At 44.6% G+C, this 12,322-nt stretch overlaps 1 protein-coding gene across 1 annotated transcript; it reads right to left on the bottom strand.

Moving 5' to 3' along the window:
• Nucleotides 1-2,792: 2,792 nt before the first annotated feature.
• B2M (beta-2-microglobulin) lies at nt 2,793-11,407 on the bottom strand. The gene is made up of 4 exons (XM_032233296.1): nt 11,146-11,407; nt 6,708-6,986; nt 5,332-5,368; nt 2,793-3,178 (listed from the first exon to the last, which is right to left on the bottom strand). Exons 1-3 carry the CDS (start codon nt 11,216-11,218, stop codon nt 5,355-5,357), a joined length of 366 nt encoding a protein of 121 aa, XP_032089187.1. The 5' UTR covers nt 11,219-11,407; the 3' UTR covers nt 2,793-3,178; nt 5,332-5,354.
• Between the last annotated feature and the right edge of the window lie 915 nt (nt 11,408-12,322).

Here is a 12,322-nt window from a genome sequence, read left to right on the forward strand (position 1 = left end):
AGATCTTTAGATGTGCTGGACTGAATAATTCTCATAATCTTCCGCCATTTTAGGACTTCAATGACAGAGCTTGGGTGATTCAGGCAACTTATAAATTACAGTGGTACCTTGGTACTCGTCATTCATTCCAGGAAGCACGATGAGTACTAAAAAATGAGGGGTACCAAGCAACCACTTGACTCCTCACGTCACCCTTTATTTCATCCGGAAGGGGTAGTGAGTCACAAGACAACCAACACCAACAATGGTTCTACCTTGCACATCAAGTCCTGGGAGAAATGACAAGTATACCAGGACAAATTTTCACTTCAAAACACTAAATTCGACGAGTTTTGGAGCAGTCGTGTTTTTGGCGACTCCGCCGGGACGCTAAGCGAGGCGATGTTTCGCTGAGGGCAGCCTGACCCCTTGGACCAAGGTATGATGATAAACGAATAATATTAGCAGCAATAACAACCATCTTAACCGCATGTGGGCACCAGGTAGGAAACGTTACATTAGAAGAACCTGGTGTGGTCCAGACTCGATCCTTCTATTTTGCCTTTGGAAGATAACTCCACATCTCTCACCAATTTATTTCCACTTGAGGTTATTTCAGAGCAGGAATGAGCTCCAGCTTTGAAAATGTTTTTTTCAAAACGCCACAGTGGGACCTACTGTAGAAGACACCATCCAGCCCTTCCTCCTTGGGGTGCTTCAAGATAAATGCCCTGGCTTCCCATTTCCACCCATTTCTACAACGATCTATCATTTGTAGCATTTCTAGGAATTCACCTGTTTTGAAGAATAAAGTCTTTGCTTTATTGTTCGGGGGAACTTTCGGTTCTCTGCCCGTGTTCCTCGCGAACCTGCTTCCAGTGTCCTGCCTCGTAACTGCCACTCTCTAACGGTCTTCTTCTTCCAGAAGATTCCATTGGCTTCCTATGCCAGTGTTTCTCAACCTTGGCCACTTGAAGATGTCCGGACTTCAACTCCCAGAATTCCCCAGCCAGCAAATGCTGGCTGGGGAATTCTGGGAGTTGAAGTCCGGACATCTTCAAGTGGCCAAGGTTGAGAAACACTGTCCTATGCAATGACTTAGTCTCAAACCTCCTCATGAAGTCTCAAAGCAAGAACAAACTCGTAACAACAGCTGTCAAACAGCTGGCCCTTATTTTATTCTTTTCTTGGCACTGCTCCCCAACAGATGGCAAATCCAATATTTTCAGAGAGGCACAAATTGACACCTGTTTATTTCCCATAATCTTACATCAGGAAAAATAACCCTCCTCAAATCTTGTGAAACCGTTATGATTTTGAGGAATTTATTTATAAACCAAAAACCCAACAGGATTATTTACTGACAAAAATGCAACTCCTGATACAAGGCAACGCTTGAGAAATAAGTGTTGCTGCATTATTGTCCGTGCAACCCATTTCACCAGCTGTTAAAGTCCTAAACATATGCACTATGCTAAATTTAGCTGAAAATGTTGGCCAGATCTCATGTCGTTTATATTGGGTTTCACACACAGCTCTTTTCCCATCTCATTAATGTTTTTTAAACACTGAATATTCTCCTAATGAATTGCCATGGTGGTGCAGTGCTTAGAATTTTCTTTTATAAAGCATGTATAAGAACATATATGTGTAAACATAATTATGAACACATTGCCGGTGTCTATTTTTCTGTCTGAGTTCACCCTAACCCTAAGTGGGTTTTTCCCCCTATGGGATTTTCCCATGTATTTTACCAGGAAACGTAGATACGACGGGTTGGAAAAGTCCCTTAGGAAAACCCTCCTAAGCATAGCGATGAGCTGCGAATGCATTGGCGGTATCCAGTTTTCTGTCTGAGTTCATGGGGACCTAACCCTAAGTGGGTTTTCCCCAGAGGTGGGTTCCTACCAGTTCGCACCTATTCGGTAGAACCGGTTCGTCAAATCTACCGAACCAGTTAGAAGAGGTTCCACCAGTGGACCCGGAAAGCAGGCCACACCTACAGAAGAGGTTCCAAAATTTTTTGACTGGTCCTTGGATATGATTATTCTACACTATCATGCTCATATTTATAAAACTCTGTGCCTCTGTGAAAGGTAAGGATGACTGCGTTTGTGGTGCAATCAGAACATTGCGTGTGTTGAAGTTGTTTTAACGCAAACCAAAGATGCCTTTTAGAAAACAAGTTTACATCCTATTCTTATGCATGCCAGGGCTGTGGTAATTTAAGGTGGTTCTGACAAGTGTCCTCGGCATCTTCATATCCGGTCACATGGACGGCAAGCCACTCCCACAAAGGAGGCCACACCCACAGGGTAGGTTCGAACGATTTTTGAAACCCACCTCTGGTTTTCCCTCTATGGGATTTTCCCATGTATTTTACCTGGAAACGTAGATACGATTGATTGGGAAAGTCAGCACCCTCCTGAGCATAGCGATGAGCTGTGAATCCATTGGCGGTGCCCATTTTTCTGTCCGGGTTCATGGGGACCTAACCCTAACCCTAAGTGGGTTTTCCCCCCTATGGGATTTTCCCATGTATTTGACCAGTTAAAGTAGATACGACAGGTTGGAAAAGTCAGCTTCCCCCTAACCATTCCGATGAGCTGCGAATCCATTGGCGGTGTCCATTTTTCTGTCTGAGTTCATGGGGACATAACCCTCACCCTAAGTGGGTTTCCCCCCGCCCCCATGGAATTTTCCCATGTATTTGACCAGGAAACATAGATACGTGGGGTTGGAAGTCAGCACCCTCTTAACCATTCCGATCAGCTGTGAATCCATTCAAAGCCACAAAGAACTTCCAAAGAAAACATTGTTAAACAACTTTTATTAAGGGTTTTGTGTACATTAGTAGAGGATAAGAAAAAGAACTAGGTAAGACTATCAACTGAGACAGGTAGCAGTTTATAAAAGGAAACATTAATAATCATTTTTAGAATATTCAATTTTTCATTTCTTATCTCCACAATATAACACTCTTAACTCCTAAAAGATTTAACATAGCAATAAAGCGAAAGTGATAACCTTTTATAAAATCATGATGCCTTGAATGATGATTTATATGTGATGTCTATCTTTAATCCTTTGCTTTAAAAAGTTGAAATTGGAGCTCTTCGATTAGTGATAAGCAGAAACATCTATTGAAGTCAGAAAGATCATCAGCAGAAATAGTAGTTTAAACCAGCATTCATCAAATCTGGGGGTGGAAAAGATTATTTTTACATTTAAAAAAAACAAGAAATGTGGTACAGTACACTACAGGCTGGATTGGAAAGCCAAATAAATTGATTTTTGCCTCTACGTTTGAGTCTCTCTTAACAGGACGATATTGAAAATGTAAAAACATACAAATACAAGGAAAGTACTTTTAAAAGTATTGCAAGAATGTTTCAGGGTGCTTGTAAGGATTGCCAAAGGTTGTGCAAAGTGTTTTCAATTCTTCTGCGCTCCAAACCTGTCGAAATTATCCAAAATTGAATAAAATTGTATTTTCTTTGGGTTAAGGACCCACGACTGATGTGAAGCGAAACATCTCAGCTTAACAAATGTTGGTTTAATTGTCACATTTTAATATTTTTAGACACATAAACCCATTACCTATGAGCCTTGATGGGGCAGGGGTTAGAGTGCAGTACTGCGGGTTATTTCTGCTGCCTGCCGGCTGCCTGCAGTTCAAATCTCACCAGGCTCAGGGTTGACTCAGCCTTCCATCCTTCCAAGGTAGGTAAAATGAGGACTCAAGATTGTTGGGGGAAAGAGGCTGACTCTGTAAACCGCTTAGAGAGGGCTGGAAAGCACTGTGTGCTATTGCTTCCTTCCTCAAATTCCTTCCTTCCTTCCCTTTCTTTTCGTTCCCAGTGGTTAGAATGCAGCATTGCAGGCAAACTCCGTGGCACGACAAAACCCGCTTGACTAAAGCGCGCCCGATTAAACCGCGTCGCTGACGTCATCAACAGGGCGACAACAGCGAGCGCGGAGAAAGAAGGGCGCTTTAAATAGCGCTTTGAAAGCAAGCCGATTCAAGTTAAGGTAAGGGTTAGCTTTAGGGTTAGCTTTAGGGTTAGCTTTAGGGTTAGGTTAAGGGTTAGGGTTAGGTTTAGGGTTAGGTTAAGGTTAAGGGTTAGGGTTAGGTTAAGGGTTAGGATTAGGGTTAGGTTAAGGGTTAGGTTTAGGGTTAGGGTTAGGTTTAGGGGGGTTAGGTTTAGGGGTTAATTTTAGGTTTAGCGTTTACAGCGTGCTTCTGTCTCCGCACTGTTGTCGCCCTGTGATGACGTCAGCTACGCGGTTTTGTCGAGCGCACTTTAGTCGAACACGGTTTTGTGGTGGAACCGGCAAACTCTGCCTACAACCAGGGGTTCAATCCTGACCGGCTCAAGGTTGACTCAGCCATCCTTCAGAGATGGGTAAACGGAGGACCCAGATTGTTGGGGGCAAGAGGCTGACTCTGTAAACCGCTTAGAGAGGGCTGGAAAGCATTGTAAAGCGGTGTATAAGTCTAAGTGCTATTGCTAGTGCTATTACCCAATTACAGCAGGGACTGTGTTTAACCAACATTGGGTAAAAATGACTTTTTGATAAGCAGGTATTGAAAGAAGCTCTGCTTTAAAGTACAGCAAAAATATTAATTATGATTATTTTGGTTATTGTGTGTTCTACGCTTTCTGACAGTATATCATATGGATTCTGTACACATACATATATATATATGCATGCATTCCGGCAGGGGAATTCTGGGAGTTGAAGTCCACACATCTTGAAGTGGCCACGTTTGAGAAACAGTGGCCTAAAACGTCAGCTTTCTTCTTATTTTTACAGGTCTCTTTCCTGGTGAAAGCTGCTTAAACGTGTTGGCTCTGTAGTTTCATTTTGTTTACTGCTTTCTCTTTTGTGACAGCAAGCTGATCTCTTCCCTAAGGGTGACATGATAGCAGTCTTCCGATATCTCAGGGGCTGCCCCAAAGAAGAGGGAGTCAAGCTATTCTCCAAAGCAACTGAGGGCAGGACAGGAAGCAATGGGTGGGGACTAATCAAGGAGAGAAGCAACTTAGAACTGAGGAGGAATTTCCTGACAGTCAGAACAATTAATCAGTGGAACAACTTTCCCCCAGAAGTTGTGAATGCCCCAACACTGGAGGCTTTTAAGATATTGGATATCCATTTGTATGAAGTGGTGTAGGCTTTCCTGCCTAAGCAGGGGGTTGGACTAGAAGACCTCTAAGGTCCCTTCCAACTCTGTTATTCTATTCTATTCTATTCTACTCCCTGAGTAACAATACAACACATTAAAATGATACACACACTTTTGTATTTCCTGTGAAGCATTCTTTTTGTGAAACAGCCATCTCTTACCTTATCTGCTGGAGATTATTGGGTTACTTGTCTTGTTCTGTGGAACACAAAGAAAATAAATTTACAGCACATATTTCTTCAAATACATACCAAATCATTGAGGGCCTACAGATTCTAAGCCAATTCTTTCCTTACTGAATGCATTAATCCAGCAGTAGCAGCATATCAAGCCACAACAGATCTGTAACAGATTCCTCTTCATGATGTTTACAAGTGAACTGCCCAGAATGCATACAAATTTAATCTGTAGTAATGAAAATTTAGCGAACTTATTGCATTTCTTTCTTTTTATAAGCATGCCTACTGAAATCGTAAGATACAGGAAAGAGACTCTTATTATCGTCTGCAATAATTCTATTTATTAATACCCCCATGATGATTAAAATAGGATTCCAGCAATTCATGCATTGCCTGTTTTCCTGACTCCTCAACTCTCAAAGGCTGAAAAAGTAAGCCGTGGTTTGACAGAGATGGTATATGGAAGATCAGGACGTGTGAGAAATCCAACAGACCATCATGATTCACTGGACTCAACAGAAGGTTGCTTCAGGGGCCAGCATATAGCTTCATTGCATCTTTTACAGGAAGGGTGGGAGACTTCTATCTCCCCAGATGTTGCTGAACTACAACTCCCAGAATCCCTCACCAATGGGAGGGTGAACAGGAAGAACAGATCAGCAATATGTGGAGAGAAACTAGACCAGCAGTATCAAACTCGAGGTGCGGGAGTCAGATCTGGCCCACAGGGGGCTTAGATCTGGCCCGAGGGGCTGCCATGGAAACAGCGAAGCACCGGTCCGCGGTGTCTCTGCCAGAGAAAACAAAGCTTGGGAGGGCTGTGTGCAGCCCTCCCGGGGCCCGTTTTCGGCCGCAACAGGCCTCCCGCAGCCCTCTACCAGCAAAAACTGAACTCTATCTTCGCTGGCAAAGCATTGCAGGAGGCCGTCATGGCCGGAAATGGAGCTCAGGAGCCCTTTTTCGCTGGCACAGCATTTGGGCCACCACAGGCACCCGCAACAGGAGTGATGTCAAGCTGACCACGCCCACCCAGGGCCCCCCGAGGTCAAACTGATGCGGCCCTCAATGAAATCGAGTTTGACACCCCTGGACTAGACTGATGACTCCCATGATGGGTTCTCCAGCTAAACTAAAGGTCTCCAAACTTGACCACTTTAAGACTTGTGGACTTCCAACTCCCAGAATTCCCCAGCCAGCAGAGGTAGCTGGGGATTCTGGGAGTTGAAGTCCACAAGTCCTAAAGGGCCCAGGTTTGGAGACCCATGGACTAGGACAGCTTAACTATTCCTGTTTCAAGTGGAGGAAGAATGGGGAGGGCGAAGAAGAAATGGAACAGAATGTCAAGTCGCAGTAGTTACCCCATTTCACAATGAGGGGCGCGGGGAGCGCCTGGTGCTCCACCTTGCACGAATATTCGTCCTTTCCATTGGGAACCACCTGAGCGTGGGCCAGAAGCTGGAAGGTCCAGTCTTCTTTGAAAGAGAGGTCAGACTGCTTGACATTGGGTATTTTCTCGTTATTCTTCAGAAGGGTAACGTTGATTTTGGGAGGGTGGAAGCCCTCCGCGAAGCAGTGCAAAATGTTCTCCTTGCCTTCAGATATAGGATGGCGGGAATACACTTGCACTGTAGGAGGTTCTAAAGGGGGAAAAGAAAAAAAAAGAAAAAGAGAAGACATTGTAAATCCAGGTCATTTGTTCCATATTTTCTCCACCATGCCCAGAGGGCCTTGAGATAGGATTTTTGTAATTTAGAATGAATGAGCTGGAAGGGACTTTGGAGGTCTGCTAGTCAAGCCCCCTGCGAGAGCAGAAGAACCTATACCAGGGGTAAGCAACCTTAAACGCTCAAAGGACCACAAAGGTCCTAACCAGAAGCCCCCCGTTCAATTCTAGAGCTGACCGGAAGTCCGGTTCCCCCACCATAGAGTCTCCTCCTAGCGTGGCATCCTTTTTCCTCTGCTGACCGGAAGTCTGGTTCTCCCCACCCCCACCATAGAGTCTCCTCCTAGCGTGGCATCCTTTTTCCTCTGCTGACCGGAAGTCTGGTTTCCCCACCACCACCATAGAGTCTCCTCCTAGAGTGGCATCCTTTTTCCTCTGCTAACCGGAAGTCTGGTTCTCCCCCCCCACACACACACACACCATAGAGTCTTCTCCTAGCGTGGCATCCTTTTTCCTCTACCTGTCCTAACCAAAAGCCCTATCAATAGTGGAGCCGACAGGGAGCCGCAGCAGAAGGATAGGAATAGCAGTTAGCAATAGCAGTTAGACTTATATACCGCTTCATAGGGCTTTCAGCCCTCTCTAAGCGGTTTACAGAGTCAGCATATCTCCCCCACAGTCTGGGTCCTCATTTCACCCACCTCGGAAGGATGGAAGGCTGAGTCAACCTTGAGCCGGTGAGATTAGAACCACTGAACTGCAGATAACAGTCAGCTGAAGTGGCCTGCAGTACTGCACCCTAACCACTGCGCCACCTGCGGCTCCAGAGCTGCAGGTTGCCGATCCCTGCCCTATATAATTTCAAGTAAGTGGCTGTCCTCTCTCTTCTTAAAAACCTCCAGTGATGAAGAATCCACAATTTCTGGTGTCAAGCCATTCCACTGGTTGTCCTCACAGTTAGAAAGGTTCTCCATGCCAGGCTGCCTCTCTCCTTGATGAGTTTCCAATGAATGGATTTGGTTCTTCGATGTTGCTCCCAGAGAGAACATGATTTCCAACAGCTGATCTATCCAGGTAGCATCAGGCGAGTAATGCACCATAACAGGGCCACCTCTTTAGAAAAGATGGGCGGGCCATGGGTTCCCAAAGGAATCCTTTGGCTGCAAGCAGGATTCGCCAGTACAGGTGGCACTCAACATACAATAACAATTTGGATCGGAATTTTGGTTGCTAAGCCATGCAGCCGTTAAGCAAATCATCACATGGCCGGACCTGATTATTACCATTTTCATTGTGGCCGTTAAGTGAATCACATGGTGGTTAAGTGAATCGGGGTCCCCCATTGAGTTTGCATGCCAGAAGCAGGCTGGGAATTGAGGTGGATAAAAATCTATGACTTTAAAAAAAAAAACGGATTATTTTTATTCAAATCGGATTATTTTTATTTTTTATCAAATTTATTTTAATAATACGCTTTTAGAGGGGGAAAAAATCTACCTAAAGATACGTTTTCTATTTCAGATACATCCATCCTTTAGTTTATTCAGCGTGAAATGGAGCTTAGGTATGCCGCATGAGAAGGCTGTATATTCTGCCATATTGGGGCTGTCGGTGAGTCAACAGCGAGTCAGAGGAAGAGCCGATACGGGACAGAGATGACAGTTGCTCTTTACAAATTATGATTTAAATCGAGTTGGTTTAAATCAAGCCTTTTTACAAATCCACCCTGATATCGTGTGGACGCAGAATGCATCGCCTCGGTGCGAGATCATGTACGCAGCATCGTAATGGCGATCCCAAAGCTGTGGGAGAGGCGTTAAGTGTCATAAATCTCATCCCCACCTCAAATTCTGGGAGGACAAAGAATGCATAAAAGTGTGACATACATTTTAGGGCAGGTCCCCCGCCCCCCCCCCCAACCGTGGCAACGATTAAGATGTGTAGACTTCCGCTCCTGGAATTCTTCAGTCAGCTTGTTGGCTGAGGAACTCTGCAACTTTAAACCCACGTATATTAAAGCTCCAGAGTTTTAAAAAAAAACAATGATTTTTAGAGCAAACAAAATGTTTCTTTTTTCTTTTGGTTTTCACACTTTTAAAAGCCCCCTTTTAAAGCATTGTGGTTATTTTATTCTTTGACAAGGTATCTATCACAGTTATCTTTGTGTTTTGCTCCTTTGTTTTTTCTGTTACTAGGGTAGAAAGCAAGAGACTGTTGTGGCCAGCGCAGCTGGCAGCAGATTCGGACAGTGAGGAGGTTGGGGAGGGACATGGGCCAGTCCTGGAGTCTGGGGAAGGCTCTGAGGAGGGCTCTGTGTCGGAGGCAGAAAGGGAGGGCCAGAGCCATATGCCAGTTATCAGCTGCCTTCAGAATCAGACATCAGTGAGGCAGAAGAACAGCTGGAGCCTGTTCCCAGTGTGCGCATGCGCAGAGCTGCCAGCGGAAGGGAACAGTTAAAGAACAGGGGTCGACTTGGGAGTAAGGCCACAGGTGGACGATGAATGGCCCCTCCCAGAGACAATAAAAGGGGAGCAAAAGGGGAGTGGAGTTTGCAAGGGAAAATTAGTTCACTTAATCCTGACTTTCCGAGACCTTCTATCGCTGCACTATAGAGAGTATTTAAACTTACTGCACCTGTGTACGCTTTGCCAATTGCACAGTGGCAGCAGATAGATAGATTTAGATTTAGATAGGATTGCATTCCCCTCTTTGGAAACGTTTTATAGCTCCCGCTGCCTTAAGAAAGTTCAAAACATTCTTAAACATCCATCTCATCCTGGGCACCCCCCCCCTTTTTTTTTTTTAACTATTACCATCTGGTAGACGGTACAGGATAATAAAAACAAGGACAAAGAGGCTGAAAAACAGCTTCGATCCCAGAGCAGTAACTATATTAAATTCTACTCTAGAGTGCAATATTAATGCAATATCGGGTTTTCAATTTCAATTATATAGCATGGGAAGGATGCGTTTGTGCTTTTATTTTTATATTCATAATGTACACTGAAGATGGCATTTAATTCCGTTGTACGAAGTGCAATGACCATAAATTAAATTAAACTCTTTTCAGCAAAACTCTTTTCTCTTTCAAATCAAAAGAAAATACTTGCTACTCAAGTCTTCCCCTTCTTCCCTTTTGCATTTGGGGCATTGAGTCCCACAACTAAATCAGAAACATGGCCAAGGGAAGAAAACCAAGTTTCCCTGAAGTTTATAACAAAGAACATCAAGATGGTGGCGATTACGGTCCTCCCTCACCCATCATGGGTGCTCACACATAGGTGGGGGGGGGAGGGGAGGATTGTTGTTTTGGAATAGTTTTAAGCCATCCTGTGAAGTTTAGGCAGCTTTAAAATGCAATAAAAATTGAAGAATAAACAAAGGAAACCCCTCCCATTTCCTTCCTGTCTATCCCAATCAACAGAAATACGAATAAAAAAGCAAAATGGAATTGAATTCTCCTATTATTCTTCCAACCAGATCTGTTCTCCTCCCCTTCCCCACCGCAAGTATTACAAGGGAGTCAATTTTTTTTCCCTTTTGATTTCCTAGATTATTTGTAAAAATAAATAAAGAAATAAGATTATACCAGGCCACAGAAAGGGGAGGGAAGAAACCTGCGTTCCCTTCCTTAAGACTACAACCTCTTCCCGCAAACTGCTGGGCTAACCCGGGACAGACCCGGGAGCCGCAAATTTAATTCCCCAGATTATTCGCGAAAATCATAAAAGCAGGAAATAAAAGAAATAAGATTATGCGAGGCCACGGAAAGAGAAGTAAAAAGGCTCCGCCGATCTCCTTAAGACTACAGCCCCCATCTTCCTGCCAACCTCTGGGCTATCCCGGGACAGACCCAGGAGACGCAAACCCACCTTCAGCCCCGCAAAGTCCCCCGCGAGTTTCGGGGTGCAGACCCCCCCTTCTCATGCCCCCACCCCCCCTTCACCCCCACGACGCCCGAAGTTCCTGAAGAAACGCAACCAATAATAGCGGGGGGGGGAAACATGTTAAGCACAGCAACTTCTCAAGTCCCCCGTTCCTAACCCGGGTAAGAAAAGCGGGGAGAGGACAAGACGAACCAGCGGCAGGAGCGCAAAAATTCGCAATCGCGAATAGCAGAAAATTGGTCTTACTGTTCAAGGCTTTTGTGAGACCGCAGACACACACCACCACCACACACCAGAGGAGAAGTTCTTTGGAGGCCATGGTCTTTTTGGACAAAAAGTTATTTCGCAGCCGCGACAGCAACCTTCCACTCTTCTCGGATCCCGAAAGCGAAGTGACTCCGGGAAACGGGGGAACTACGCGTAAGAGAGAGAAAGTCTTGTCTCCGGGCCAATCGGAAAATCGAAAGAGCCGTGTCGTCACTGGTAACTAGGCACGAGGTTTCCCGCAGGGGTCAGCTCAAGGCTTAGGGACTTTCCAGCGCAGGCGCACTTCTGCCCGCCGCTACTTCCACTTTCGATTTCTCGCTGCTGGGAAGGCGCGCCTGATTTCCGAGAAACCCAAGCTCGGCTCGCAAAAGGCGGGGTGGGGGGGGGAGCGAGGAGGATCTGCTGCTCGCGCTGGAGATGAGAAGGCGGATTGCAGCGCCTGGGACGGGCCAAAGTGGGGGAAATATCTCGGTTGTGTCCCAAAACTGCTTTCCAACAACAGGCAAGTGGATTTTTTGGGGGTTTTCTTTGAATGCGTTTTGCTTCTCATCCAAGAAACTTCTTCAGCTTCCCCACCGTCCAGCCAGAGCTGAAGAAGCTTCTTGGATGAGAAGTGAAAAGTCTTCAAAAAAAAAAAAACCCCAGAAAGTCCACTTGCCTCTTGAAAAGGAAAAAAAAAAAGCACCTTTGGAGGATGAACAGATAAAAGACACAGTGGTACAATGAGGGGAAAACACTTTGGCTAGAACATAGAATTAAAAGAAGTGGCAAAATTTATGGGAAAGGAACTGTAGATTAACAATGGCAACTTCTTATCAAGAAAAAAATATTTGTAACGTTTTATAGATGGCATTTACCACCTGCAAGGTTAGCTAAAATGTTTAGAAATGTTTATCTAGCAAATGTTGGAAATGTAATTTTAAAAAATGGACACATTTTATCATATGTGGTGGACTTGTGTTAAAGCAAAAAAATAACTTGCGAGGTTAGCTAAAATGTTTAAAGGTATTTCTCTAGAAAATGTTGGAAATGTAATTAAAAAATGGGCACATTTTATTGTATGTGGTGGATTTGTGTTGAAGCAAAAAACAATAATAATAACCTGCAAGATTAGCTAAAACGTTTAAAAGTATTACTCTAGCAAATGGAAAATGTA

Source organism: Thamnophis elegans, chromosome 16 (genome assembly GCF_009769535.1).
Source record: "Thamnophis elegans isolate rThaEle1 chromosome 16, rThaEle1.pri, whole genome shotgun sequence".
Lineage (NCBI taxonomy): Eukaryota > Metazoa > Chordata > Lepidosauria > Squamata > Colubridae > Thamnophis > Thamnophis elegans.

Excerpts from the sequence above, each read along its gene's own strand:
- B2M (XM_032233296.1), bottom strand. The coding sequence starts at position 11,218 with ATGGCCTCCAAAGAACTTCTCCTCTGGTGTGTGGTGGTGGTGTGTGTC. Across the intron at positions 6,987-11,145 it reads TCTCACAAAAGCCTTGAACA|AACCTCCTACAGTGCAAGTG; the intron begins GTAAGACCAATT and ends TTCCCCCTTTAG.